At 65.2% G+C, this 27,379-nt stretch overlaps 3 protein-coding genes across 4 annotated transcripts; 1 reads left to right on the plus strand and 2 right to left on the minus strand.

Moving 5' to 3' along the window:
• Window positions 1-8,450: 8,450 nt before the first annotated feature.
• On the minus strand, window positions 8,451-11,458 carry HRAS (HRas proto-oncogene, GTPase). Of its 2 annotated transcripts, XM_081099208.1 has the most exons (6): window positions 11,300-11,448; window positions 10,055-10,213; window positions 9,710-9,888; window positions 9,453-9,612; window positions 9,298-9,365; window positions 8,451-8,829 (listed from the first exon to the last, which is right to left on the minus strand). In XM_081099208.1, exons 2-6 carry the CDS (start codon window positions 10,163-10,165, stop codon window positions 8,766-8,768), a joined length of 582 nt encoding a protein of 193 aa, XP_080955334.1. In that variant the 5' UTR covers window positions 10,166-10,213; window positions 11,300-11,448; the 3' UTR covers window positions 8,451-8,765. The 2 variants fall into 2 exon arrangements, with proteins under 2 accessions (XP_080955334.1, XP_080955335.1); XM_081099209.1 differs by lacking the exon at window positions 9,298-9,365 and having other exon boundaries at window positions 11,300-11,458.
• A 1,821-nt stretch (window positions 11,459-13,279) lies between these two features.
• Window positions 13,280-22,547, plus strand: LRRC56 (leucine rich repeat containing 56). Its single transcript, XM_081099463.1, has 12 exons — window positions 13,280-13,360; window positions 15,146-15,219; window positions 15,584-15,770; window positions 16,839-16,926; window positions 17,634-17,694; window positions 17,987-18,350; window positions 18,923-19,106; window positions 19,502-19,678; window positions 19,761-19,825; window positions 20,087-20,223; window positions 20,458-20,576; window positions 21,785-22,547. The coding sequence occupies exons 2-12, from the start codon at window positions 15,182-15,184 to the stop codon at window positions 22,111-22,113; spliced, it is 1,749 nt and encodes a 582-aa protein (XP_080955589.1). The 5' UTR covers window positions 13,280-13,360; window positions 15,146-15,181; the 3' UTR covers window positions 22,114-22,547.
• A 101-nt stretch (window positions 22,548-22,648) lies between these two features.
• On the minus strand, window positions 22,649-27,213 carry LMNTD2 (lamin tail domain containing 2; the record flags this gene model as incomplete). The annotated part of the gene is made up of 13 exons (XM_081099274.1): window positions 27,017-27,213; window positions 26,766-26,924; window positions 26,352-26,469; window positions 26,105-26,260; window positions 25,755-25,826; window positions 25,586-25,674; window positions 24,876-25,273; window positions 24,180-24,246; window positions 23,719-24,103; window positions 23,439-23,638; window positions 23,246-23,361; window positions 23,105-23,157; window positions 22,649-22,780 (listed from the first exon to the last, which is right to left on the minus strand). The coding sequence occupies exons 1-13, from the start codon at window positions 27,199-27,201 to the stop codon at window positions 22,649-22,651; spliced, it is 2,130 nt and encodes a 709-aa protein (XP_080955400.1). The 5' UTR covers window positions 27,202-27,213.
• Window positions 27,214-27,379: the final 166 nt, after the last annotated feature.

Raw genomic sequence — 27,379 nt, forward strand, 5'->3', positions numbered from 1 at the left:
TATGAACCAGGAGGTTAGATTCTCAGTCAGGACACATGCCCAGGCTGCAGGCTCATTCCCCAGTGTGGGGTGTGTAGGAGGCAGCCGGTCCATGATTCTCTCTCATCATTGATGCTTCTCTCTCTCTCCCTTCCCCTTCCTCTCTGAAATCAATAAAAATATATTTTTAAAAAATAATACAATAACCCTGGCCAGGTAGTTCAGTTGGTTAGAACATAGTCCAATAGGCCAAGATTGTGGGTTCGCCCCCTGGTGGGGCACATGCAAGAATCAACCGATGAATGAATGAATAAGTGGAGCAACACAAGGATGTCTCTCCCCCTTCCTCTCTCTAAAGTCCATAAATAAGTAAATTTTAAATGATACAATAATTAGTAAATAATAATACAAGAATAAACTCTTGCCCTTGGCTTAGCGTTTAATAAGCTCTTGGCTTGGCTGAGTGGATGGAGCGTCGGCCCGTGGACTAAAGGGTCACTGGTTCCATACTGGTCCAGGGCATGTACCTCAGTTGCAGGCTCGATCCCCAACCCCCGTCAGGGCATGTGCGGGAGGCAACCAATCAATGTGTCTCTCATACATCAATGTTTCTCTCTCTCTGTCTCTCCCCACCCCCACTTGCACACTCTCTCTACCAAAAAACTCAATGGGAAAATACCCTCGGCTGAGGATTCACACACACACACACACACTCACACACACACTCACACATACACACTCACACACACACACTCACACACTCACACATACACACACACACGCTCACACACACACACACTCACACATACACACATACTCACACACTCACACACACTCACACATACACACACACTCACACACACACACTCACACACACACTCATACACACACTCACACACACACATACACACACAATCACACACTCACACACACACTCATACACACACACACACTCACACATATACTCACACACACACACTCACATACACACTCACACACACACTCACACACTCACACACACACTCACACACACATACACACACACACTCACACACACACACACTCACACTCACACACACACACACTCAGGAGTCACTGTTCCATGTTCTCAGCAGCAGTTTCCCTGCACAGCAGTCCCCGCTTGCCCACAAGTTACTTCCCATGCTGTCCATCAGCTGCGCTCAGTCACAGGCCAAGCCGTTAGTTAAATGGATCATTCCGGAAAAAACAACGCGGAAGTTTCCCGCCGGCAGGGCTAAGTGTGGGGGAATCTCTTGCCTTCTGCATCTGGGATGTGGGCGTGAGTCATCCTCGGCGTCTGTACCTGCCCCCGCCCACTCGCCGCTGAGTAGCCATCGCAGGTCCCAGGTCGCTGCACAGACTGGGCTGCACTCAGGTGACGGTGTTCGACCTCAAGGCGTCCAAAGTGCAAGACGAGAGGTGCCGGAAACAGATGTGCCCGCGGGAAGCCGCCAAGGGCTTCCTGTGAGTGAAAAGGCAAAAGGTGTGGGTACAAGATGCTTGGAGAGAGAGACTGTGTTTGTACCCACTTCTGTTACAGCGGTTGTACTTGTTCTGGCTTATGACTAGTTATTATGCTTCATCTTAATGTGTCTCATTTATTTTTTAAAATATATTATTGGTTTCAGAGAGGAAGGGAGAAGGAGAGAGAGATGGAAACATCAATGATGAGAGAATCATTGCGGTGCCTCCTGCACGCCCCACCCTGGGGATCGAGCCCACAACCCGGGCCTGTGCCCTGACCAGGAATCGAACTGTGACCTGGTTCCTAGGTCGACGCTCAGCCCCTGGCCACGCCGGCCGGGCTCACTGTGTCTAATAGATAAATTGGTCTTTGTCCCGGGTGTGCCTGTGTGGGAAAAGCGCGGTCTGTGCCGGACCCGGTCCATCCGTGACTCGGCCATCCTCCGGGTTGGGATGTGTCCTCCGCTGATCAGGGCTACAGCTGTGTTGTGCCTGGATGTGTCTTTCCTTGTACTTATCCCTCTTGATGCCCATGAAGAAGCCTTCAAGCTTCTAGGACATGTAGCTTGCTTCTTTTATCAATTTGGGGGAATTCTTAGCTCTTTTTTTTTTAAGAATAGTTTATTGATTTTTAGAGAGAGGGAGGGAGAGGAGAGAAACATTGATGTGAGAGCGCAACATCCATCGGCTGCCTCCTGCACGCCCCCTACCGGGGAGCAAGCCCTCACCCCGGCCTGTGCCCTGCCGGGAACCGAACTGGCAACCTTGCCATACACGGGATGCCGCCCAACAACCGAGCCACGCCCGCCAGCTTAGCTCTTCTCTCCCGAGGTGTCTGGATGCTCGTCCTTGTTCCGCTCTTCCTCTAACTCCGGTAACACGCCGTCCGCCGTCCGCCGTCCACGTCTCACGCTCCGTCACTGCCACCTGCCTCACGGCCCCTCCTCACCCTGCGCAGCCCACGGCCGACCCTCAGGGGCCCTCGAGGCCACTTCTTCCATTTTTCTTTTACGATTTCTATTTTTTGTTCCAGGCCTCCCCGGCCCAGACTGTTCACCTGTCTTCCGGCCCCGTGAGGACAGTGTCATCTTCCAGCCCTGCCTTAGAGTTTCCAGTATTTTAAGATCACTCCATTGTCTGCATCTCTCTGGGGTCTTTTCATCACGGCCACCTCCTGGCGTGCTGCCCGTCTGTGGAGGAAGCCACCGGGAATTGGGCGACAGGGTGGTGCCGGGGGCGGTGTCCCCCTCCCCCCCCCAGCAGACGGCCAGGTAGGCGCACCGGCTGAGGTCAGACCGCCTCCTCCCGCCCCTGGGAGGCTCGAAGCCCAGCTGGCTTCCTCCTGCTCTGACGCAGTCGCTCCTCCAGGACCCAGCGCTGGAGGGCGTCCGCCTTCCTCACACAGCCCCGCTGCCCTCTCCTGACTCAGCGGGTGCTCCACGTGACCCCTCGCTGAGCCCTCTTCCGGGTCCTGGCCTCCACATTCCTCCCTGTCTCGGTAGCAGTCTGATGGGTGTGCGGGTTTCTGTCTTAATACTGGGCCCGGCCCTTTAGACCCCCTCCCTTCTCAAGGCCACGAAGTGCAGTCGGTACTCGGTTTGCACTCCAAGCCCTCGGGAAGCTCGGCAGTGGCTGGGCTGAGAAACGTGTGACTCTGTGCTTCCATCCGGGACCCCAGCTTCTGTGTGGGTAGGGGCGGCCCTGGGAGCTGAGGAAGAGGTGGTTCCAGTGAGAGAAGATGTGCCCCAGCGACAACGCTGAACAGGACTTGATCCAAACTAAAGCCTCGCACTCAGGAGACACGGCTCAGAGAATGGGAAGGAGACCCTGCCTGTCCCCATCTGGGCTCCACCCCTGGTCAGCCCCGTTACCAGATTCCACCAGGGAACACATGAGCAACAAATCGCTCGCTCTCTCTATCCAGCTAGCTCTCCCCCCTTCCTCTCTCTAAAACCAATTTTTTAAAATTGGTTTCTTAAAAAAAAAAAATAGGGGGGAGGGTGATGCAAAGGAAAGATGCAGAGAGCCTGGCTGGAGCGGCTCAGTGGTTGAGCACCAGCCTGTGAACCAGGGGTCCCTGTTCAGTTCTGCTGGGGCCCATGCATGGTTTGCCCACCTCTCTCCAGGAGGGGCGTGCAGGAGGCAGGGGTCCCTCTTCAGTACCGCTGGGGCCCATGTACGGGTTCGGCCACTTCTCTCCAGGAGGGGCGTGCAGGAGGCAGGGGTCCCTGTTCAGTTCTGCTGGGGCCCATGCACGGGTTCGGCCACTTCTCTCCAGGAGGGGGCGTGCAGGAGGCAGGGGTCCCTGTTCAGTTCTGCTGGGGCCCATGCATGGTTTGGCCACCTCTCTCCAGGAGGGGCGTGCAGGAGGCAGGGGTCCCTGTTCAGTTCTGCTGGGGCCCATGCACGGGGTTCGGCCACCTCTCTCCAGGAGGGGCGTGCAGGAGGCTGCGGATCAGTGGTTTATTTTCTTTTGTAAATTCTTTATTGTTGAAAGTGTTACATGAGTCTCCTTTCCCCCCATTGGCCTCCCCCCGGCCGCTCCCACCCCCAGCACATGCCCTCACCCCCTCCTGTCTGTGTCCATTGGTTATGCTCAGATGCATGCACACAAGTCCTTTGGTTGATCTCTTACCCCCTCACCCCCCACCTTCCCTCATGGGTTGTACATTCTGCTGGATGCTCCTATGTCTCTGGTTCTATTTTTGTTCATCAGTTTATGTTGTTCAGTGATATTTCTCTTTATTGACGTTTCTATGTCTATCCCTCCCCCTAAAAAAAAGAAAAATCAATAAAAACATATTTTCTTTAAAAAGGAAAGCTACAGCCCTGATCGGTTTGGCTCAGTGGATGGAGCGTCAGCCTGCGGACTGAAGGGTCCCAGGTTCGATTCCAGTCAAGGGCATGTACCTTGGTTGCGGGCACATCCCCAGTGGGGGGTGTGCAGGAGGCAGCTGGTCAATGTTTCTCTCTCATCGATGTTTCTAACTCTCTATTCCTCTCCCTTCCTCTCTGTAAAAAATCAATAAAATATATTTTTTTTTAAAAAAGGAAAGCTACAGAGTGAGAAAATATTTGCAAATCCTACATCTAATAAAGGACTCACACAGAACTGCACCAAAATATATATTTTTTTTTTAATATATTTTATCGATTCTTCACAGAGAGGAAGGGAGAGGGATAGAGAGTTAGAAACATCGATGAGAGAGAAACATCGATCAGCTGCCTCCTGCACATCTCCTACTGGGGATGTGCCCCCAACCCAGGTACATGCCCTTGACCGGAATCGAACCCGGGACCCTTCAGTCCGCAGGCCGACGCTCTATCCACTGAGCCAAACCGGCCTCGGCACAAAATATTGTTAAAATGCAATAAAACAAATGATCCGCTCAAAAATGGGCCTACATTCTGCACAGACACTGAGACAAAGATGTACGTACATACACATCCGTGTGTGTGTATGTGTGTGTGTGTGTGTGTGTGTGTGTCTACATGTAGCCAACAGACCCAGGACAATCCTCATCATTGATACGAGACACACTCCACAGCCATCAGGGCGGCCACAGTCAGAGCACGGCCAGCCGGGATGCTGGGAGGACCCTGCTGGCGAGGGCGGGTGGCCGCAGGGACTGTCACTCACCTGACGGAGGGGCACAGACGGTGCAGCCCAAGGTGCTGGTACCCACTGCTTTGAAAACGCACACCAACCTGCAGGGGCCACTCGCGCTGTTGCTCACAGCTGGAAGCTGCCCACGGGTGGGCTGCCCACGGGTGGGGAGGGGAACTGGACAGGGAACCCACACAACGGAGCACGGTCGGTGCCGGGAAGGAGGACGCTGCTGCCCAGCGGAGCGGGAGGGACCGAGACGCGCTTTGCTTGCTGATTCACTCAGGGCGTCTGGGAAAGGCACGGGGTGGGGGGAGAGGCGGTGGTCACCAGGCTGATGGCGTGGGGACAGCCCGGCCTCCGAGGGGCACTTCCGGGTGAAGGGGCAGTGGTGGTTCTGCCCGTTGGTAAAAACCCAAAGACTGCACAAAAACAGTCCCGAGCAAGCACTCAGCCCGCTGCACTTCACTGTGTGCGACTTTTTGCTAAAAAGTTTTAAACACTGAGATGCCCTGAAGGCTTCCCCGATACTTGTTTTGTTTTAATCTTAAAGCTTAATTATAGTTCAGAAGCAAGGGGGCCCGGGCGTGGCTCAGGGGTTGAACATCGACCTAGGAACCAGGAGTCACGGTTAGATTCCCGGTCAGGGCACAGGCCCGGGTTGCGGGCTCCATCCCCAGTGTGGGGCGTGCAGGAGGCAGCCGACCAATGATTCTCGTCATTGATGTTTCTCTCTCTCCCTCTCCCCTCTCTCTGACATCATAAAGATATATTTTTTTAAAAAGAAGCAAGGAGCCCTAACCGGTTTGGCTCAGTGGATAGAGCGTCGGCCTGCGGACTGAAAGTTCCCAAGTTCGATTCCGGCTAAGGGCATGTACCTGGGTTGCGGGCACATCCCCAGTAGGGAGTGTGCAGGAGGCAGCTGATCGATGTTTCTCTCTCATCGATGTTTCTAGCTCTCTATCCCTCTCCCTTCCTCTCTGTAAAAAATTAATAAAATATATTTTTTAAAAAAAGAGCAAGGAAGTGAATCACTTCTTCGAAAAACATACTGCATAGACCGCAGTCATTTGCGGCTGGTGCGTTAGATACCAGCTGTCTCCGGAGAAAGACTGACAGTGAGCAGGGAGGTGCCGGTGCCGGTGGCCGAGGACAAATACGAGGACGCGGAAGCGGGAGTCAGGCTGTGCTCCGGGCGCCAGCTCCCGGCCTCTCAGGGCTGCTGGCTCCTCTGTCTCTTGCTCCGGGTTAATGCACAGGAACTAGGTGTCCCTGGGCCCCCATGCCCACTGTGGCCATTGTGGAGAAGGGGGTAGCCAGGGCTGGGATGTCTGCTTGCCCCCTCAGCACAGGGTGCCCCGAGGCTGGGCCTCAGTGGGGGGCCTCTCTTTGGCCCTCAGTCCTCTGGAAGGAGCAAGCCTCCTCTCTGGGGTTGTCGGCACACGGGGGCCACAAGTGCTCAGCGGGGCACCTGCCAGTGCCTGACCTGGAGCAGGCTCTGATTTGCGGGGGGCCTGGGGCTTCTCAGACTCCTTCATTCCAGGGACCCCAGGCCCATCGTGAGCTCATCATGGGAAAGCTCTCCCAAAGGAGAAGCAGTACTGCTGAGCACAGCGCGCCCTCCCCCCGGGCTGACCCAGGCTCGCACTGGAGGCTTCCACCCCTCACTGGACACCCTCTGCTCCCCAATAGGGGGTTCCTACCCGGCTCCATGGACGGGGAGGGGGGGCTGCCCAGCGAGACCTGGCCGCAGGATGCTCTGTCCCTGAGCCCAGCTCAGCCAGCCCCACTCCACCCTCACGAAGCCAGGGCCTGCCCTCGGGCACCTGCGGCTGAGGTGCGGGTTAGTGTTAGGGTCAGGGCCCACCCTGGAGAGCCGTCCTCAAGGAGAAAGGCACCTGGAGCCCCTGGGGACGTCTCCCTCCCCGCTCCCAGGGGTGGGGCAGCCCCTGGCCCACTTGGCAGCGGGTGCCGGGCTCCTCTCGGGGTCATTCCCACTGAGCGGCTGGCACTGCTGCCCAGGTTATCAGTCTGGCCTCAGACCCGAGTGGCCTTGGGGGGAGCCGCTTTGTCCACTGCACGTCAGCCAGAGGGGTTCCGAGTGCCTCTGGGGGGACTACCTGGACCAGAGGCAGAGGGGGCCCAGCTCAGGCTGCCCTCCCTCACCCTGGAGAGCCAGCATGGGCTCCTGGCCATGGCACAGCCCTCAAGGTGCACAGAAGTGACCGTGTGTGCGAGTCGAGTGCCCAGGCCACGGAGCAGAGGTGCCAGCCTGAGCTGGGCAGGGCCCCTCCACTGAGGCCGCAGGAATGGGGCAGGCCCCCCCACAAGGCACCTTGGGGGACAGGTGGGGACCCTCCCAGCCTGGCGCACGTGCCCACACCTAGAATGCCTCCTGACGCTGCCCCTGGAAGGCCTGTGGGAGCTCCTGCTGGACCCGCCATCCCAGCCTGGACTCTGGAGCACGATGCTGGCTCCGGCACCTTCAGGCCTCGATGGCGGAGCTCCAGAGGCTGCAGTGTGCCCTTCCCTCCCCTAGGGGGCCTCAGCACAGGGCCCTCCTGACTCACCCTCTCAGGGTAATAAGTAGCAGGGAGAGCCGGGTCCTGTGCCCCTCCCCTCCTGCTAGGATTTGGAAGACCAGGCTGGGGCTGGGCATCAGGGTGGACCCTGCAGAGCCTGGGGGTCAGCCCAGGGCAGCCATGAAGACACCACAGGCACACCCTGCGCCAGCCACATGGCCCAGGAAGCTCACCCAGCCTGCTTGCTTCCAGCGGAACGTGAAGAGTTCCCCATGATGCCCTGGGCCTGGAGGGCAGGGCACCTGAGCCGGACCCAGTCTGAAGGAGAATGGGTGGCAGGACAGGCCCTCAGAGCGGTAGGTGGCCACCTGCACCCCACAAAGCCACGTGGGTCGGTGACCGGAGGCAGCTCTGGGAGCAACAGGCCACCCCGGGGCTGGGGGAGGGGGTGCGTAAGGGACAGGCAGGCCAGACCAACAGAGAGGGCAGCAGGGTTGACGACTGAGGCCGAGTGCCCCCTGGCGCGGACGGGGCAGGGCAACCGCCTTTCAGGCCCTAAAGCTCAGGAACCTCAGGCCCCGCTGTAGTCGGAGGCTCCGAGGTGCCGGACACCCCCCCCCCCCCCGTCAGTGTCCGGACAAGGCCCCCTTCCAGGGCATGGGGCATGCCCTTGCTCTCAGTCCCCTGCTGGTTAAAGGTCAGTGAAGTGCTTTTTGTTCAAATGTTAGCCTGCGTGACCCGCCTATGCTTGCAGCGCCCGACACCCTGAGGGGCCGCTGGCTGGAGGAAGCTGAGGTCCGTGTCCCCCCCACCCCCGACCCCATGAGACCACACACATAGCTGGCCAGACGCCAGGGTCAAGACCATCAAATAATTTACTGCAACAGAACCTGCGCCCAGTGGGCCGGGACGGGCTGCAAATAGAGGCGCGGCTGGGGCCGGAGGCCTCAGTTCACCAGTCTGTGCAAAGCATCCTGGGAGGCCCACGGTCGCTCTGTCCCCCAGCCCTGGGCTGGCCGGGCTTTGGCGGCACTTCCTTCCTTCCTTCCCCTCCTCCCGGCATCCGGCACCTCCGGGGCTCCTGTGCGGGGCGGGCACACAGGACCCGCAGGGTCGTCAGGAGAGCAGGCACTTGCAGCTCATGCAGCCAGGGCCGCCCTCGTCCGGCGGGCTCAGCTTGCGCACCTTGTGCTGCCGGATCTCACGCACCAGCGTGTAGAAGGCGTCCTCCACGCCCTGGGGAGAAGGAGCCGCTCAGAGGGGGCCTCGGGGCCTCAGCCTGAGGGCCCAGCAGGGGAGGAGGCATGGAGGGACCCCTGCCACCAGCTCCGGCCGAATCCCAGCCCCTCTCCACCTGCACCCACAAGCAAGGAGCCGTGCGCTGCTCCTCTCACTGCCCCAGGGCCCCCCACCAGACACCGGCTCCTTAGCAGCTCCCCCCGGGGCAGGGTGGCCCCAGGTCTGGCTCTGAGCCTGACCACCCTGTGCCCACCTCTGCGCTACTGCCCTTGTCCCCAGCAGCCCGCCCGCTAAAGGGATCCGGGCACCCTGGGGGCAGAGGGGCGGGGGCTCCAGGGTCACCGCTCCGGCCTGGCTCAAGACAGCTCTCTCCTGGGACCTCCACCTCTACCTTCCCCTAGAGCTGCTTCAGCCCCGACCCCGGTCCTGGCCTCCCTCGCTGCCCTGCCGTCCCGGGAGACTTACAGCGCGAGGGGCAGCTGGGTCATGGGGGTCCCGGAGCCGGAGCCAGAGCCAGAGCCAGAGCGGCTGCCCTGTGTTGAGGGAGAGGGGCAATGAGCAAGGCTCCCTGGCGGGGCGGGGCGGGGCCCTGGCTAGCTATGGGTGGGGTGCCAGCTCACCTGCCGCGTCTTGGCAGAAGTCTCAATGTAGGGGATGCCGTAGCTGCGGGCGAGGTCCTGCGCCTGCCGAGACTCCACAGTACGTGCAGCCAGGTCACACTTGTTCCCTACCAGCACCATGGGCACGTCGTCCGAGTCCTTCACCCGCTTGATCTGCTCTCTGCAAGGAGGAAGGGGTGAGCTGGCTGGCAGGCTGCAGGCACGGTTGCATCCAGGCGCACTGAGCACAGGGAGGCCTCGGAGGGTGGGCGGCTCACCGGTACTGGTGGATGTCCTCGAAAGACTTGGTGTTGTTGATGGCGAACACACAGAGAAAGCCCTCCCCGGTGCGCATGTACTGGTCCCGCATGGCACTGTACTCCTCCTGGCCCGCCGTGTCCAGAATGTCCAGCAGACACGTCTCCCCGTCAATGACCACTTGCTTCCGGTAGGAGTCCTGTGGGAGGACACTGCTCAGGGACCCCCTCCTCTGGGGGTGTGGCAGCAGCATCACCAGCCCCTCCTGTGCTCCCCAGGTCCTCCATCAAGGGGACGCTCCTGCAGAGCAGGCAGAAGACAGGCCCCCTGGAGGGTGGTGCTGGGGTGAGGAGCGGCCCGCTCACCTCGATGGTGGGGTCGTACTCGTCCACGAAGTGGTTCTGGATGAGCTGGATGGTCAGGGCGCTCTTCCCCACACCTCCGGCCCCCACCACCACCAGCTTGTACTCGGTCATCGCTCCTGGGGCTGCGGCTCAGGATGCTGCGGTGGCCTCCTGTCCCACCTGCCAAGGAAGGCCTGTCAGCCACGCCCAGGCCCCACCCGGCCCCAACACCCAGGTAACAGGGTGGCAGCCAGAGTAACGGCCCACGGCCCACCTGTGGCACCTGCAGCTGCACTTAGTAACTGTGTGAGGCAGCAAGCTGCCCCCCCCCCCCACAGGCAGGGCTGACAGCTGAGAGCATCTCCCCACCGTGCACCCAAATTAGAAGTTGCTGGGTAGGCAGAAAGCCTGAACGGGAGGTGCCTCGGGCTGAGGTTACAGTGCCCCCTCCCTACGAGAACAGGTCCTGCCACGGCGCCGCGCACAGCGACGTGCCCAGGCAGGCCAGTGCCAACCCTCGGCCGGCCCCGGCCCCACCAGGCATGTGGGTGCACTCAACAAGTACTACCCAGCGCCTCCGACATGCCAGGAGCTGTTCCAGGCACAGGAAGGACCCCACCCCGGCCTGGTGGGCTGTGAGCTGGCGGAGGGCACCCACTGTGAGGACCAGGGGGAACCCGGGGCGTCCTCCTGCCGTGGGAACTTTGGAGAAAACAAGGCAGATGAGGAAGCCAGGGGGGCAAGGGTTTCAGGGCGGCACTGGTTAACCAACAGGAGCCCCGGCGGAGGTGTGGGAGCGGGGACACAGGTGGGAATGGAAAAGGGCCTGAGCCAAGGCCCTGCTTAGGTGTCTCCGACTTCTGACGTTTCACGAGGGGGTGCCCTGGTGAGAGCAGCGGGCGTCCTAAACCTCAGCTGGCCCGCTGGCCCGCGCTCTCCGGAGGGATCCTGGGACGGCGGAGGCTGGGAGACCCCGCCTAGAGCGTGGCCAGGAGGCCTCGGCGCAGAGCAGCCCCGCACACCAGCTGAGGGCACGGGGGGCCCGGGGGCCGGAGCCGGGAAAACGGAGCCCGAGGAGCCGGCCGGGACGAGGCACACCCGGCGCCCAGCGCCGCAGCCCCGACCCCGAGCCGCAGCGCCCCGCCCGCGGCTCACCTGCGCCCCCGCGCGCCCAGCGAGGACGGCGGCTCCCGGCTCCGGGCCGCTCGGCCCCGCCGCCCGACTCCAACAGCCCCTCCCGCCGCAGCCGCCCCCCGCCGCACTCACCGCTCACAGGCGCGACTACCCCCGGGGCCGGGGCGGGGGCCGGGGCGCGCGGCTCCCCCGGTGCATGGGCTCCGACCGCGGCGGGTGCGGCTCCGGCTGCGGACGGCGGACTCGAGCGCGGGTGGCGGACACTCGCTCGGGCCGCGCACGCCCCGCCCCGCCCCGCGTCCGTCCATTAGCCCTGCGCGGCCTGCCATTGGTCGTGCGCCCAGGACCCTGCCTCCAGCCCCGCCCAGCCCCGCTCCGATTGGTCTAATGGCCCGCCCGTCAGGGGCGGTGGCGGGCGGGGCTTCCGGGAGCGGAAGGCGCGGAGGGCGGTGCCGGGTTGGTTGGCCCTCGTGGGCCGCGGCCTTGGGGGCTGTCGCCGCCGGCGCGGGAGGAAGTCATCGGTGCCGGAGCCGAGGGTCCCGGGCGACAGCTTCTCGGGGAGGCCCCGGACTCTCCCGGAAACAGGGCGGGCTCCCCGGGAGATGGAGACCGGACTGGGAAGCGAGCCGGCGGCCGGGTGTGGTCTGGGGCGGGGTCCCCGGAGTCCCGCTCGAGACCCAGGAGCCGCTCCTGGAGCCCCGCGCCGGGCTCCTCCGCACCTCGACGGCGCGCACAGCCGCGTCCACGCCCTCCGAGGTCCCCCCGGCGCCGCGCAGCCCAGCGAGGGCCCTGGAGCGGAAAACAGCCCCCCGGGAGGGCGGAGCCCGCCGGGTCGGCACCGTGGGCGCCCCCAGGATCTGGCTGAGAAGGCGGAGGGCAGGAGCCTGAGGGCCTCAGTGGCCCGGCCGCACCCCTTCCCCGCAGGCGGCTCTGGGATGGCCGCTTCCTCCCTCCCAGGACGCTTGGCAGCATGTGCGGGGACCGGAGGCCGGGCATGGCCGTGCACCAGGGGCGGGCAGTGCCGGGGCGCCCGGTCTGAGCGAGTCCGGCTCAGTCTTTTTGCCCCGTAAGCACCGGGCTCTTGCTTCTCACGTAGCGCGTACCCCCACACCCCTCACCTGCTTCCCCCAACTTGGGCAGGCCCCACAGACTGCCGGCCTGCCGGCTCCCCCAAACCCAGAGATGCTGCCTTGCAGAGCTCGCGGTGTGGCCCAGGAAACACACGGCGCCCCACAAATCCAGCCCACAAGTTGCCGTAGTCTGTGAACTGAAGCTCCCCAACCCATCCAAGCACACCCCGGCTCCTTTCAGGACGCCCGGAAAGACCTGTTTCTAACGTTATTTAAAAATGTCGAAGGAACGCATGAGGCCCTCTATTCACAAGGAAGAAGGGTGCGATGCAAGCTCCGCGGCACCCACCCTCCGCCGCGCCGCCCAGCCCCTCCCGCGGAGGTTCGCTGCTCTCCGCCCAGCTCACCCCGCTGCAGGCCTCCACCTTGGGGGGCCTTCCCGCCCCCACGACGCCGACCCCACGCGCTGTGCCGGTTGGCCGCCCGGCGCACGGTGCCGCGGCTGGAACAGGTCCCGATCGCGCCTGACGCTCGGAGACGCGGAGTGAAGGCGGGTGGCAGCGTCCCGCGTGGACGCGGACCTGGCCGTCCCCCTCGGGTTTCCAGGTCTTCGCTCCCCTTGTCCTCGGGGGTCCTTCCACCTGCGCGTCCTTTCGAGGGACACCTGCCACACCCGCCGCGGACGGCTCCGCGGCGCCTCCCAACATCGCCTTCGCGGGCGGCAGACGCCTGGCCGGCCTGCGCCCCCGCCCCGCCCCCGCCCCGGGTCTGACGGCGCTTTGCCTTCGCCTCAGCCCGAGGGGCGCCCCCGCACGTGCGGGGTAGCACCCGCCCGGAACCCCACCCCTGCCCTCGCCCCGACCTGGCCCTCGCCCCCCCCCCCCCCACGACAGCCTGCCATAGCAACCGTTACTAAGGGGTGTGTCTCGGCCCCGCAGAGCCTCGACGGTTCGGCGGCTCATGAATATTTGATTATTCAAATGAGGGCCTGCCCCTGTTGCTATGGCGCCCAGGTCCCGCAACCCCGCGGCCGGAAGAACAACCCGGAATCGAGAGAGCGCCCGGCGGCGGAGGGTGGCCAGGGCCGAGCCCGCAGGGCCGGGCGCTGGGGCGGAGCCCTCAGGTGAGAGCCTCAGACTTCGCTCTCCGCCTGGAGCCAGGGGGTGAACAGGACCAGGGGCGGGTGCGAGGATTGAGCTGCAGCGTCAGTGGGGGACTCTGATGCCCCCAGAGGTTCAATCCGGTCCCCTGGGGACCCTGCCTGCACCCCACCCCCGCCGCGGGCTGTGCTTTGAGAGGCTCCCAGCACTGACATAGGAGGGGTCAAGTTCTGCCCCTGGGGGGGAGAGGAGGCCGGGAGCAGACCCTGCGGGGGTGGGGGGTCTCCCCGGTGGGGACCGGCTTCAGAGCCTCTCCCGTAGTGAAGGGTGGAGAGGCGGAGGGGACCCAGAGAGCTGAGGAGCCAGGCCAGGGGCCGTGGAGATGGAGGGCGCAGGTCTCGGGTGGAGGGGGGGCATGGGGGGGGGACTCCCGGAGTGTCAGGGGGGTGGGAACAGGGCCGTGAACAGTGTGGACAGATTCGGGCCGGCGCATGAATGTGGGGGACAGTGTCCACATGGGAGCCACAGCCTCCAACCCAGGCTCTGCTGGACCCCAAGACCTTTGGGCAAGACTGGACAGCCCCCTCGGGGCTGCTCCCGGGCAGGCCCTGCAGCAGATGCTTGGGCACACAGGGAGGAGGGTGCTGGGCCCATCGCCTAGTGCTGCCTGCGGGCACCCCAGGACCTGGGCCTGGCAGCCTGCAGCCTCCCGTGGCCTGAGGCTGGCGGGGTGGGCACAGCTTCTTCCCAGGGGACAGCGTGGTCGGGTCCTTCTGCCCGGCCAGGGGCCTTTCACCAGCGGAGAGAGGCAGGGAGCCCAGGGAGCCTCTGGAAAGGAATCCTGGCCGGAACTCCATGAGACTCCATGGCGGGCTCACCTGCACGGCCTTGACCTCCATGGGCCTCCGTGGCAGGGTCACTTTCTAGAGGGGCTCCCAAGGCACAAGGGCCTGTGCAACCTGTCCCAGGGCCCAGCCTCCCCACCATCTGTCAAATGCAGCTGATCTCTCCCCGGGCTGGGGGGGGGGGGGGGGGGCTCTGTGGACACGATGAAGAGCATGAATGTTGAATGTGCTCAAGGGGCAGATAGGCCTGCGTGGTGGCATCACGGGCTCCAGGGGCCAGTACCTGACGCCCTTCTGTGTGTCCTGCCCACGTGGAGTCCACCTGTCTTGGGGTGAGGTCCTCGCTCCACCCTGTGAGGCCTAAAACAGCGGGTTGTAGACCGGTCGGTCTCATTAGGAAGGTCAATCCAGGAAGGGCAGCAGGGAGGGCAGGGGTGGGGAAGTGGGGGTCAAGGAGGCTCCACCCAAGGTGGAGGGGGCGGCCCAGACATTCCAGGCAGACCGTGGTGCTGGCCCGAGAGGTGGTCCCGGGGTCTGGGGCCCAGCACGGCATCTCTGTCGTTCAGGAGCACAGCCAGGTGAGCTGGTGCAGGTGGCCCTGGGGCCTGCGGGGTGGGCAGTGCAGGAGGAGCAGGGGCCACAGAGGCTCACCCACGGGGGACGGACCAGGCAGTAGAGCCAGAACCCCTTTTGGAGGGAGGGTGGGTTCGCGGTAGAGGAAGTGGGGCTTGGAATGAGGGCCAGGCATTAGCACCGGGAGGACCCCATCTCTCACCCACCTGGCTGGCTGCCTCATCGGCCAGGCCAGGGCTCCCATCAGTATGGTGGAGAGCACCAGGCTGGCAGCCCCTGCCACTTCTGCTCCTGCTTGCTTCTGGGCCCTGTGGCCCTGGCCCAGCCTGTCGGGTCCCCTGGGCACCGTGACCTGGGCCAGGACCTGGCCACTCCTCCTCTCTTTTGCAGGTGCCGCCTGGGGCCACATGCCACCCCCATGCCCGGATGTGTGACCCACCCTGGGAAAAGACTTCTGCCTCCAGGTGGGGGGGCTCCTTGGGCACCGGGGTGGGTGGGGATAGGCCCCAGACCCCAGACCCCGGTCCCGGGCCCCCAGGGCTCAGAGACCATCGGGTGGAGAAAGCACAGCACAGGGCCTGAGGCAGGTCTTGCTGCTGGTCAGAGCGGGCAGCTAAGCAAGTGTGGCCCAGAGCAAGGCTCCTCCCATGGAGCCTGAAGGAACACAGGGAGGGTGACCTGCCCAGGCAGGGGGGGAGCCCAGGCCCAGGGAGGGGCAGGAGGCCTGCTGGCAGGCTGGGCGGTGAGGGCCCCACTGGGCCTTCTCCGGACCTGGGGCCGCGGTGAGGGCTGTGAGGACCAGCCTTCCGCCTGCTTTGGCCTCTGCAGGTTGGATGTGGATGGACCAGACCTGGCACAGGCCCCTGGGCCTCGGCCCAGCATGGCTCGCGTCCTCGTGCGGGAGCTGAGCTGGCAGGGCCCATCCAACCCCTGCCCGCAGAGCAAGGCCCCGGGCGGCCACAGGGACAGCCACGGCAAGTGGCTGGCGGAGGAGTGCCTGTCAGCTGCCCGACTGGTGAGTTGGGGGAGACTGGGGCCCGGGCTCAGGCTGCAGGGGCCTGCATGGGGGCGGGGGCGGGGGGGATGTTCCAGGCTGGTGTCCCGCCTGCCCTCCGTCCCGGCCCTGCTGGCCTTGCCTGTTTGACGGATGTGTCCATGTGCCTGCTATACCCGTGGGGCTGAGCCCAGCTGCTTGTGACAGATGTTCAGGCCCCAGCAGGGGCTGAGCCAGGTAGGAATTCCACAGGTGTTTGCTGAGCACCACTGTGGCCCGGGCACAGCCCGCAGGTGCCACGTACGGGGAATAAAAGACCAGGAGCTGGCCGGGTCCCACGGGTCATCTCTGGGGCAGCTGATGAAGACTTTGTCCCAAATCGGGGGAGGGAAGGTGTTCCTGTCATCGCCCCACCCTCAGGCGGCAGGTTCTGCTGAGCCCTCTGACTGCAGGTCCCCGCAGTGGCTTCCTGGGCATCCCTGCGCCTCCCAGCACCCCCACCTCCCTTTCTGGCGCGGTGAGGGGTGGACGCTGCCACTGCCAAGCCCTCCGTCGCCCACCCTCGCTCCCACTGGAGGGTTCCTTGGACCCACTTGGTTGATGCACCCGCCAGCACGCAGCCTGGCTGCCTGAGGTCCCCCCACTTCCTGACCAACGTGGAGAAGGGTCCTAGTTGTCTGGTCACTGCAGGTGGACAGGACACTCCCACCAGACCCTGTCCCCATGCCTCCCGCTGGCCTACACCTTCCCGGGGCCCCAGTCCAGCAGGCAGCTGTCACATCGAAAGGGGTCCACCCACCAGCTCCTGTCCTTCGCAACCCCCCACCCGGACAGCAGGACAGGGTGGGACTGGGTCTGGCCTGGCTATGCCCAGGGAGTGCCAGGAGCAGGGCCCGGCAGGGCAGTGACCCCCATGGCATCTTGGCTGGGCCTGAAGGTGCACTTGACCTTGCACCTGCCCGGCACCACACACCAGGAGCCTCTCACACCAGCCGAGGCTGGGACAGGCCAGAGGGCCACCAAGGAGGGGCGCTGGGAGGGAGTGACCGCTGTCCAGTCCCCATGGCTGAGTGCGCCTTGGCTCTGCAGAAGGCCCTGGCCCAGGTGGAGGACCTGCTGCTGGTGAGCACGCTGGAGATGTGCGTGGATACCCGTGAGCACAGCCTGGGCAACTTCGGTAAGAGCCCCTCGCTGTCCACCCCCCCACTGTCAGGGCCAGACCGCTCTTTGAGGGTCTGCTCGCTCGGGCCCTGCCTGCCAGGCCCTGCTCTCTGGACCACTGCACCCCATGGGCCTTCCCTGCACCCCATGGGCCTTCCCTGCATTCCTCTGTTCAGGGGTTGGGGACTCGGTCTCACAGGGCCTGGCCCTGACCCTGGTAGGTAGGAGTCAGTAGCTCAGAACCTTTCCTGGGGAGTTTGGGACGCTCAGGGACACCGGTGGGGGTGCCCATGGGCGGGCCTTGGGAGGTGGCTGGGGTTGGGACCCAAACTTTGGTGGCCCCGCCCATGCCCGCTGGCTCCCCTCCTCCAGGCCAACTCCTAGAGGCCAGCGGCCTGGAGGCCTCCGCGTGGCCCTAGTGGTTCAGGCACGCCTCCCGCGCCCCCCACGCCCCCCGCTGCACCCTTCCTTTGAGCCTGGCCTCCCGCGCCCCCCACACCCCCCGCTGCACCCTTCCTTTGAGCCTGGCCTCCCGCGCCCCCCCCCGCCCCCCCGCTGCACCCTTTCTTTGAGCCTGGCCTCCCGCGCCCCCCGCTGCACCCTGCCTTTGAGCCTGGCCGCAGAGAAGCCCCGGGCAGCAGGGGCAGAGGGGCCACGAGGCTGCAGAGAGGCGGGATGGGGAGCAGACGGGCAGGCCTCTGACCTCCTCCCTGCGGCCCACAGGGGTGCACCTGCCCAACCTCTGCCAACTGAAGTTGAACGACAGCCGCCTGGGCTCCGTGAGGTGAGTGCCCTCCTGGGCCCACAGGGGTGGGGACGGGGTACACTACCACCCCTGGTGGGCGAGGCCGGGCTGAGCTGCCCAGCACAGGGGCGGCCCGGGCCCTCCATTTTGCCTGCCCGAGACCAGGGGCCGCCGCTTGGAGGGAAGGCAGGGAGCCCTTCTGCAGCCTGGAGGCTGCCACGAGCCCACTCACACCTGCCGTGGACCCGGGGACAGCAGGTGTGGGTGTGGCTGGGCGCGAGGCATGGCCGCCACCCTAGGGCGGCACTGACCACCAGCCCCCCCTCTGCAGAGACCTGGGCACCTCCCTGGGCCGCCTGCAGGTGCTGTGGCTGGCTCGCTGTGGCCTGACCGACCTGGATGGCATCGGCTCCTTCCCGGCCCTGAAGGTGGGTCTGCGGTGCCCTGGGCCGGGGCGGGCACCACGCCAGGCCGGGGCTGAAGTTCCCGTGCCGCCCCAGGAGCTGTATGTCTCCTACAACAACGTCTCGGACCTCAGCCCGCTCTGCCTGCTCGAGCAGCTGGAGGTGCTAGACCTAGAGGGCAACGACGTGGAGGACCTGGGGCAGGTGCGCTACCTGCAGCTGTGCCCGAGGCTGGCCGTGCTCACCTTGGAGGGCAACCTGGTGTGCCTGCGGCCGAGCCCCTCCGGCAAGGTGCGTGCGAGGGGGGGGGGCGCTCTGCGGCTCAGGTCCTTAGCCCCTCCCATGGCCTGGGGGCCACCTGCATGCTGTGGCTCCTTCACTGTGAGCTAGAGGCCTGGCAGTGGCCAGTGCACCCTCCTGGGCTGGACAAACCCCACAGGGCCACGTGCACAGGCCACGTGGAACCACGCGCACTCTGTAACTTTTCCACATAGAATTGTGTGTACACACTCACACACACACAGCCTGCAAGCCTCTGCACACACCCCGCACTGTTGTGCACCCTGCAGCTCACAGCCCCTGCCCTGCCAGCTGCTATCTGCTCTGGCACCTGGGCCAGTGCTTTGAGCTCAGGGCAGCTCCACAGGCCGGAGGGCACCACTGGATCCTGGCCATGAACCTGGACAGTGAGAGCACCGGGGTGAGACGCCAGGGTGCCCCAAGTCCCTGGTGTCCAAGAGTGACCCGGGCACCAGCCCCAGCTCCCCTACCCCAACCATAGTGGGTCGGGGGCAAGTGGCCCCAGGACTCAGCTGGCCTGAAGGGCCCACGCCCCAGGCCTGCACCCCCTCTCTGCCCTGCAGGTGCCCCGGGGCTACAACTACAGGGCACAGGTGAGGAAGCTCATCCCCCAGCTGCAGGTCCTGGACGAGATGCCCGCCACGCAGACGGGCCTGCCCACCGCCCGGAAGCTGGACCAGGACTGGCTCCTGGTGAAGGAGGCCATCAAGGAGGGCAGTGTCCTGGACAGCCTGCTGCCCAAGCTGGGTAGGCAGCCCCCGCCCCACCCCGGCCTCGGCAAGGGCTGCCCAAGGAGAGGCCCCCACCCGTGCCTCCCTGAAGACAAAAGCTCTCTACCGCCAGCCCGCCACGTTCCCAGGCCTCTCAGAGATGGGCCGCCTCATGGGCTCTCTCTTCTCAGCCTTAACCATGCATCCCAGAGCCCTGCACACCTGCCTCCAGGCCAGGTCACCTCCCTGTGGGCAGCGCCTGGCTGGGGCCCCCACACCCATCAGAAGAGGAAGAGGAGGTCCAAAACCTGGGCCCCGGGACACGCAGAGGTTGGGTGGTGGGGTCCCTGGTCTGTGGACAGAGCCTGGGGGGCTCTTGAGCTGGCCAGCGGGTGGGGTCCTTGGTGACCTCTGATTTTGACCTTCGGGCAGATCATCCCCACGGAGACCCCATTCGAAGATTTGGCCCTGAGCTATCCCGGCCTGAGCTCCAGCCCCGGGCCGCCAGGCCTTGGCCCCTCACCCTGCTGGCCCCTGGGGGACCCCTGCCCGAAGCAAGGCTTCCCAAGGACACAGCCCTAGAGGATGACACCAGCAACCTCACCCACGGTAATGGGACCCCCCCACCCGCAGGAAGTTGGCCCTGCAGCCCCTCAACCCTAACCAGGCCCAGCCACGCCTTCTTCCTCAGGCTCCGGCCACGTCCTCTGCGGAAACCCCACCAAGGGCCTTCGGGAACGTCAGCACCACTGCCAGGTATGCCCTGCCCCCAGGAGCCGGACCCAGCCACGCCCAGGGCACCAGTGTCCTGGGTTTTGCTCCCCAGAACGGACTGGCGTCCTGGGCCCTCCTCCAGAGTGGACAGCATTCTGGCCGGCCAGTGCCCTGAGCTATAGCCACTGGGGGCCCAGGCCCCGGCTCTCCCATGCCCTCTGCAGCCGAATAAGCCTTTCTCCCCCCAGCCTGCTGCCCGCCCAGTCCCCTCTGTGCCCCCAAACCAGCCCTTTCCCTTCTCAGACCTGGCTGCCCCCAGAGCAGCTGCCCCCACACAGGCCTGAAGACCTGGCCACCAGGGACTCCGCTCCAGGGCCTGGAGACAGCCGGGACCTCCTGGCATTGGCTGGACTTCGGGCGTGGAGGGAACTGCATCTGCGGTGGGTGCTGGTCCCCGCGCGGAGCCCCGCCATGGGTGTCCTGTCCGGTGGGGGGTCCCGGCTGGGGCTGCGTGGCTGAGCAGTCACTGGTCCCCAGGACGGCCGGAGGAGCTGGTCACAGGAGCCTGAGGCTGGGTGCCGTCCCAGTCACACTCATTGGGATCGGCTCCAAGGCGGGGCGGGACTGCAGCCCCTGCCCCTGCCCCTGCCCCACCCCAGCCCTCTCCCCTGCAGGCGCCTGGCTTCTGGGCAGGCAGGGGCAGCAGCTCCCTGGGGCCCACGGCGGGGCCCTGAGGAACAAGAGGACAAGGCTGAGCCCAAGACCTCCTCCAGCTGCTCAAGCCAGGTCCCAGGTACTGAGAGCCACAGGCCATGGCGGGGTAGGGCCGCACCACCCCCTCCCCGGGCTCTGACCCGGAAGTCCTCTCCTGGGGGTGGGGGCTCACAACTGAGGGGACAATCCCAAGTGCCCCTCCCCTGAGCCCATGGGACCATAAGGCCACCAGGGCTGGACGGGAGACAAAAGGCACCCCCAAAAAGGGCAGGGGCGGGGGCAGTGAGGGGCCATGACCCATGAGCAGGACAGGCCCAGGGCAGCTCTCAGGGAGCAGGGCCCGGCTCTGGCAGAGGGACAGAGCCCCCTGGTGGGCAGGAGACCGAGGCTGGGAGGAGTGCCTCCCTCCATCTTGCAGACAGGGCCTGCGCTGGGCTCAGGCCACAGAAGCAGGCCAGGTGAGTTCCTCCCCAAGAGACACTGGCTTCCGAGTGACAGGGGCCAAGTGGAGCAAACCCAGGGGCTGCGAAGCAGAGCCACCTCCCCTGGCGCAGCCCAGGGAGGCTTCCTGGAGGAAGGGTCTAAGCAGGCTGGGGAACGGCAGGATAGCGAGCCTAGGCAGGGGCATGGTAAGCAGGAGCAGCAGGAGCACAGCTGAAGGCTGGCTCAATGGCCCTCCTGCCCCACCCCACCCCCATCAAGGGTACAGGGCCAAGCCTCTCCACCGGCCGGCCTGAGGGGAGAGGCAGGAGAGGGTGGACCCTGAGATCAGCTAGTCAAGAGGGGTCAAAGGCCACCCACCTAGCCGAGGGGTGGAGGGTGAGAAGTCGCCGGAGAAGACGGAGGAAGTGGCTGGAGTGATGACAGGCACTGGGTGCTCTGGAGGAGGGGGAAGGAGCATCAGATCCCCCCATCCCAGGCTGGGTGACCCCGGACAACTGCCCAGTCCGCCAAGGTGGGCGCAGGCTTTGGTCTACAGCAGAGGTTTAGGAACTGGCCGAGGGCCACCAACCAGCCGGTGAGCAGGCCCTGGGGGACAGGGCCTAGTGACCCAACGCCAAAGTCCAGGAGGCAGCTTCTGCTCACGCTAGGGTCAGAGGTCACCCTGAGGAGGGCCACAGCTTCTCCGGGGAGCAGGAGCGGGGCAGAGAGGCACTGCCTTGGGGGAGCCAGGGGTTAGGGGAGGAGCCCCGGTGGATACTGCGGCTCTGCCTGTGGCGACCCTACCCCATGATTCCTTGGGGGGCGGGGGGGCCTTGTCTGATATGCTCTTTCCTTGGTTTCCAGGGCCTTCCAGGACCTCGGGCTATAACCTGCTCCCCTCTCCCCCCAAGGTCCCCATGCCACCTGATTCGAGCAGCAGCTCCTGGGGGTCCAAAGACCTGCAGTTCCGGGGTCGTCGGCTCAGAGCCCTGGGTCGCTCCGGGCCTGGCCGGGGTCAGGGGCTGGCTGCAGTGGATGCTCTGAGGTCAGCCCTGGAGGTGGCCTCCGGCCCGAGCTCTCCGGCCCAAGGAGGTCCAGGCCCAAGGCCAGCACCAGACCCAGCAGCCAAACCTCCAGCCCCGTGGTGTTTGCCACACCTGAAGCCCATCACCCCAGCCCAATCCCACCCCTAGTGTAAACCCCACCCGCTGCCCGGCCGGCTGGACAGGACCGAGGGGACCCAGCGTGTTTGAGGCTCCTCATAGAACCCAGATCATCTGGGGGGAGGGCGTGGGGGGAGGAGGTGGGCCTGGCACAGAGAGGCCCCTCTTGCTGGAGAGAAGTGGGGAGTTGGGACCGGCCGGGAGGAGGCGCAGGGCCCCCACTTCTGTGGGGCAAACCTTCCCAGGCCTGGAAGACACCCGGTGGGGCCACCCCTGGAGCTGTGGTCCCGGGCCTAGCGCTCGCCTTAGGCATTCAAGGGTGAGGCCAGGCCCCCCATCCCAGGCGGACTTGTAGGGACGGGGCGGGGACACCGGGAAACCCAGAGAATCCTTTCCATTCCCAAGTGTACAGAAATGCAGTTTACTTCGTAGGTGACGTTGGTTCAATAAATTACGCAGCTGGCACTGTCTGCCTCCCACGGCGTTCTCCCCGCGGCCCCCGGGCGCCCCACCCCACGCTGCCCCGCCGCCGCCACAGTCACGGAGAGGCCGCCCGAGCCCGGCTCTACACCGGCCGACACACGTTGACGGGAATGGGCGGGCAGCTAAGGAGGCGGAAACCGAATCTTTTCTCGGCCATGCTCTGCACCGACAGTGCCACCATCGGGCAGTCCCGGTCCACGGTCTTCCGGCACACCTGGGGGGCGCGGGCGTGAGGGGCGCCCCGGCGGGAGGGAGGGGCCGGTGGGAGGGGCTATGAAGGGGCGGGGCCCGGAGGGAGGGGCGATTAAAGGGCGGGGCGAGGTTGCACGGAGAAGGGCGGGGCCTGGACGGGAAGGGAGATGATTGGGGCGGGGAGGGGCGGCCGGGGGCGGGGCGGGAAGGGAGATGAAAGGGGCGGCCGGGGGCGGGGCTGCACGGAGAGGGGCGGGGCCGGGGCGGGAAGGGAGATGAAAGGGGCGGGGCTGCACGGAGAGGGGCGGGGCGGTCCACCCGCGACGCCCCGCACGCGCGCTCTCACCCGGACCCTGTGCTCCTTCGCTTCCTGACAGTCTGCGAGGTCCGGCCCGTCCTCTGCGTGGGACAAGGGTGAAGGGGGCGTCGGGCCGGCCTCGCCCATCCTGCCGGGCCGCCCCTCCCTCCTCACCTGCCGCACGCTCACGGGGGATGGCGGGCAGAGGCTCCCGCGCGTCGGTCTCTGCGCGCTCGGGGGGCGCCGGCACCTCCCCGGGGCCGAGGAGCTTGCTGGGGGTCAGGCGCGGCAGCGGGACCCGGGTCCTGGTGGGGCGAGCGGGTGGTGAGGGCCCGCGCCGCCCGCAATCAAGGGACGGTCCCGGCGGGCCCGCGGTCCCCACCTCGGCCTCCGGCGGCTCCGGGCCCGGGCCTTGGGCGCCCGACGGTTGCGCGGGGTTCGGGGCGGGCGCCCCTGCTCGGGAGTGTCGTCCCCAGGCTGGGCCTCCGGGAGCGGGAAGCGGTCGATGGACAAGTTGGTGTGGTCGTCGAGGGTGCTCGTGGCGGGCGTCACGCTGTGCGGAGCCTGGTGCTCACTGAGGAGCTGCGGGCGGGCCGGGCGCTCGGTCACCCCGCCCCGCGAGCCCCCCAACCCCCCAGCCTCCCGGCCGGACCCGCACCGACCTCGCCTTTGGGGCTCAGGAGCAGAGTCACCAAGCTGCGGCGGGAGCGGACGTGGCGGGGTCCCCAGCCCACGGACGAGGGCATCGGCTTCTTGGCGCTGCCGGACCCCTTGCCCCAGACCTGGGGACGGCGCCGGGCGCGGGTGAGGCGCGCGGGGCGGGCGCGCGGGGCGGGCGCGGGGGGCGCGGGGCGTACCATGACGTGGTGCTGCGGCGCCAGCAGCGTGCGCGGCGGGAAGCGGTACAGGTACACGGGGGAGTCGTGCTCCAGCTGCTGCAGCGTGAAGCCGCCCAGGTCCACCGTCTCCTCCACCGACTGGTTGAAGACGCAGATGAACCGCTCGCGAAGGTTCACGGCCGCGATCTTCACGCAGGAGCCCTTCCGGCTGCGGCGGGAGCGGCTGGTCAGGGCCCCTCCTGCGGGGAGACCCGCTCCTGCCCCCCGCCCCGCGCCGCCCTCACCTCCAGGGGTGCGACAGCTGCCAGTGGTCGGACACGACGCGGGCCTTGCGCACCGGGCCCAGCCGGTCTGCGGGAGAGGGGAGGCCGGTTTGGGAGCGGGACCCTAGACGGGGCGTCTTCTGGGGACATCGCCTGCGAGGCCACCTGGCCTGCAGCGCCAGGGGTCAGGTCCAGCTCAGGAGGGGTGGCGGGACCCTGGGGCCGAGGAGAAGCTCCTGGTACTGGGAGGGGTTCCAGCCAGACCACGGAGGCCTGCAAGACCCCCTCATCCAGCGGTTCTCAACCTTCCTCATGCCGCGACCCTTTAACACAGTTCCTCATGTGGTGGTGACCCCCAACCATAAAAGTATTTTCGTGGCTACTTCATAACTGTAATTTTGCCACTGTTATGAATCGTCATGTAAATATCTGATATGCAGGATGTATTTTCATGGTTACACATTGAACATAATTAAAGCATCGTGATTAATTACAAAAACTATGTAATTATATCTGTGTTTTCCGATGGTCTTAGGCAACCCCTGTGAAAGGGTCGTTCGACCCCCAAAGGGGTGGCGACCCACAGGTTGAGAACCGCTGCCCTAATCCCTACAGAGAGGCGGAAGGACGTTGGGGTGCCTCATTTAGGGCACTGGACAGAGATGGCCCGGCCCTGCAGGGCGGAAGGGAGAAAACAGGGAGCCCCGCCCCAGCCACCTTTAGACTCGGCCTTCCAGTCCCTGGTGGAACTCCGGAGGAAGCTGCCAGGCCGCGAGTCCTGCGACCCCCTGATGGAGCTCCTGGCATGCGAGTCCTGAGAGGTCCGGATGGAGCTGTGGTGCCGAGACTCTACCTGCTCCTGAGAAATGTGGCCTGGCGCCAGGGGCAGGTGCCCGGTCACCTTCTGCATGCCGCGGCGAGCGTCAGATTCAGAGCTCCCCGAGCTGCTGGTGCCCACGAGGGGCAGGGAGCTCCACTCCACACTCTTGCGAAAAGACTCCTTGGGCAGTTTGCTCAACCCGGAGCCACTTTCTTCAGGTTTGTCCAGCCTGGAGCTACTTTCTTGAGGTGGTGAACCGGATGGGAGCTGCAGGGTCTGCCTGCGTGAGTTGCGCCTGCAGGCCACAGTCTGCTCACTAGCTGCGGGGCGACTGCTCCCGGACCCAGCCCTGCCCCCAGCTTGCCTCCCCACGGTAGGCGGGGCACCCCAAGTTGTGGTCCAGGGCCCCAGGACCCAGCCTGGGAAAGGGGCTCTTGGCAAGCCCCCGGGCCCTTCCCTGCATCCCCTACCCTGTCCTAGAGATCAGAGAACTGACTCCCAAAAGACTCAAGTGACTTGTCCAGGGCCCCTGAGGGTGGTGCTTGGGCTCGGCCAGCCCTCCCTTCCCAGGCCCCTGGGGGAGTCCCTCCCCGCCCAGCGCAGTCACTTGAAATCCGAGCTCGACTGCATGTTGGCCAAGAGGTTGGGGAATCGATGGGCGATGGCGTTCCAGTCCACATCCTCCAGCCGGAAACCCTGCCCACGAAGCAACAGGCATGTGGCCCACCCCTCCCCTCCCGCCAGGGCCGTGGATGCCCGTGAGGGACCTGGCTCACCTCCTGAGCAGGGGAGGCCTCATCATTTTCAGAGGCGTCACTGAGGTCCAGCAGGGTCTCCGCGGTCACCACCTGCAAGAGGGACCGGAGGCCAGTGGGCAGGGGCTGGGGGGAGGGCACCTGTCCCCCCAAGACATCGCTCCCCTTCGGCCTCCCCAGCACCTGAGGCAGACACTCGCTGAGTGACAGGTGGGCCCGGACCCCCGGGCTTGTGGTTCCTCCCGGTCTCAGGCCACCGTCGGAGGCAGCCTGAGGCGGGGCGGGCTTCCCCAGCAGGCCAGAGCCCCCCAGCAAGAGCTCAAATCTGGGCAGGCTGGGCTGGGAGGCGGAGGGGGGCCGGGCGGACGCACCTCCACGCTGCCGGTGGATGACCGCAGCATGCGGCCCACCCAGGAGGAGCTGGCCAGCTTCACGAGGCAGGACTTGTGCAAGGCCTCCAGCCGGGCCTCCAGCTGCTGCACCTCCGACTTGGTCTGCTCCAGCTCCTCCTCCAGCTTCGCTCTCTCCTGCCCCGGGAGAGCCACAGGGCAGGTGGGGCCTCCTCCGGCCCTGCCCCGCTCCGGAGCCATGCCCTGCCCACCTCCCAGGCCCTCTCACCAGCTGGGCCTGTTCCTTTTGCTGTTTTAACTCCAGAGCCAGCTTCTGGACCTGGATCTGCAGGGGCTTGTCCTGCAGGGGCTTGACCTGCAGGGGCTTGTCCTGATTGTGATAGCTCCTGGGAGAAGGGGCGAGCTCAGTGGCCCCCACGACTGGGTTGGCAATCAAGGAGGGGGGCGGGAGGGGCCCCAGGGCACAGGCCAGTCCAGCCTGAGAGGATATCAAGTCTTTGAGGATGAGGGTGGGGGATTAGGGTCAGGCAAGAGGCAAAGGTCAGAGTAAGGGTCAGGGCTGCGATCGGGTTGGGTTCTTGGTCAGCCTCAGTGGTTGGGGTTGGGGTTGGGGTCAGGCAGAAACCAGCAGTTAGGGCCAGACCAGGGCTGGGCTGGGCCAGGCTGAGCTGGTCGCTGCTACCTCTGCAGTGGAAGCCTGGCCACCTCGCGCAGGACGCGGGAGCGCCGGGCATCCCGCTGGTTCCCCTGGTTCCGGAGGGACCGCAGGACCTGGATCTCCAGTTCCCGCTGCCTCCACAGCAGCCGCAGTGTGTGGGGATCCAGGGACTCGGGGGCCAGTCTGCAAAGCCGGCACCCCAGCTGCCTATCAGGCCCTACCCTCCGGCGGGCCTGGTTTTTAAGCGGCTGGCCACCTCTCCCTTCCCTCCTTACGGTGGGTTGACGGAGGCCGCTTGTGTGGAGCTGGATTTGGTGTCCTTCAGGCTGGCGGGAGCGACCCGGTCTGCGGGAGTGTCCTCTGGAGGCTCCAGGGGGCTGCTGACGGCCTCTCCACCCACCGGAGATGGGAGAGCCTCTTCCTCGGCCTCTCCAGCCTCTGGGCAAGACTCGGGGGCCATTTTCGATGTTCTCGGAGGAGCTGAGAGGGGTGGGGGGTGTCTGCCCTGTATGACAGGTGCACGCATCCCCCCAGGGCTCTTCTCAGCCAGAGCCACAGGCGCGTGTGTGTCTGACAGCCCCAGGCAGCACCCCTGGGGTGGCTCTCCAAGGAGGCGTGTGTGTGTGTGTGTGTGTGTG

Source organism: Myotis nattereri (genome assembly GCF_964212035.1).
Source record: "Myotis nattereri genome assembly, chromosome: 9".
In the NCBI taxonomy this organism is placed as follows: domain Eukaryota; kingdom Metazoa; phylum Chordata; class Mammalia; order Chiroptera; family Vespertilionidae; genus Myotis; species Myotis nattereri.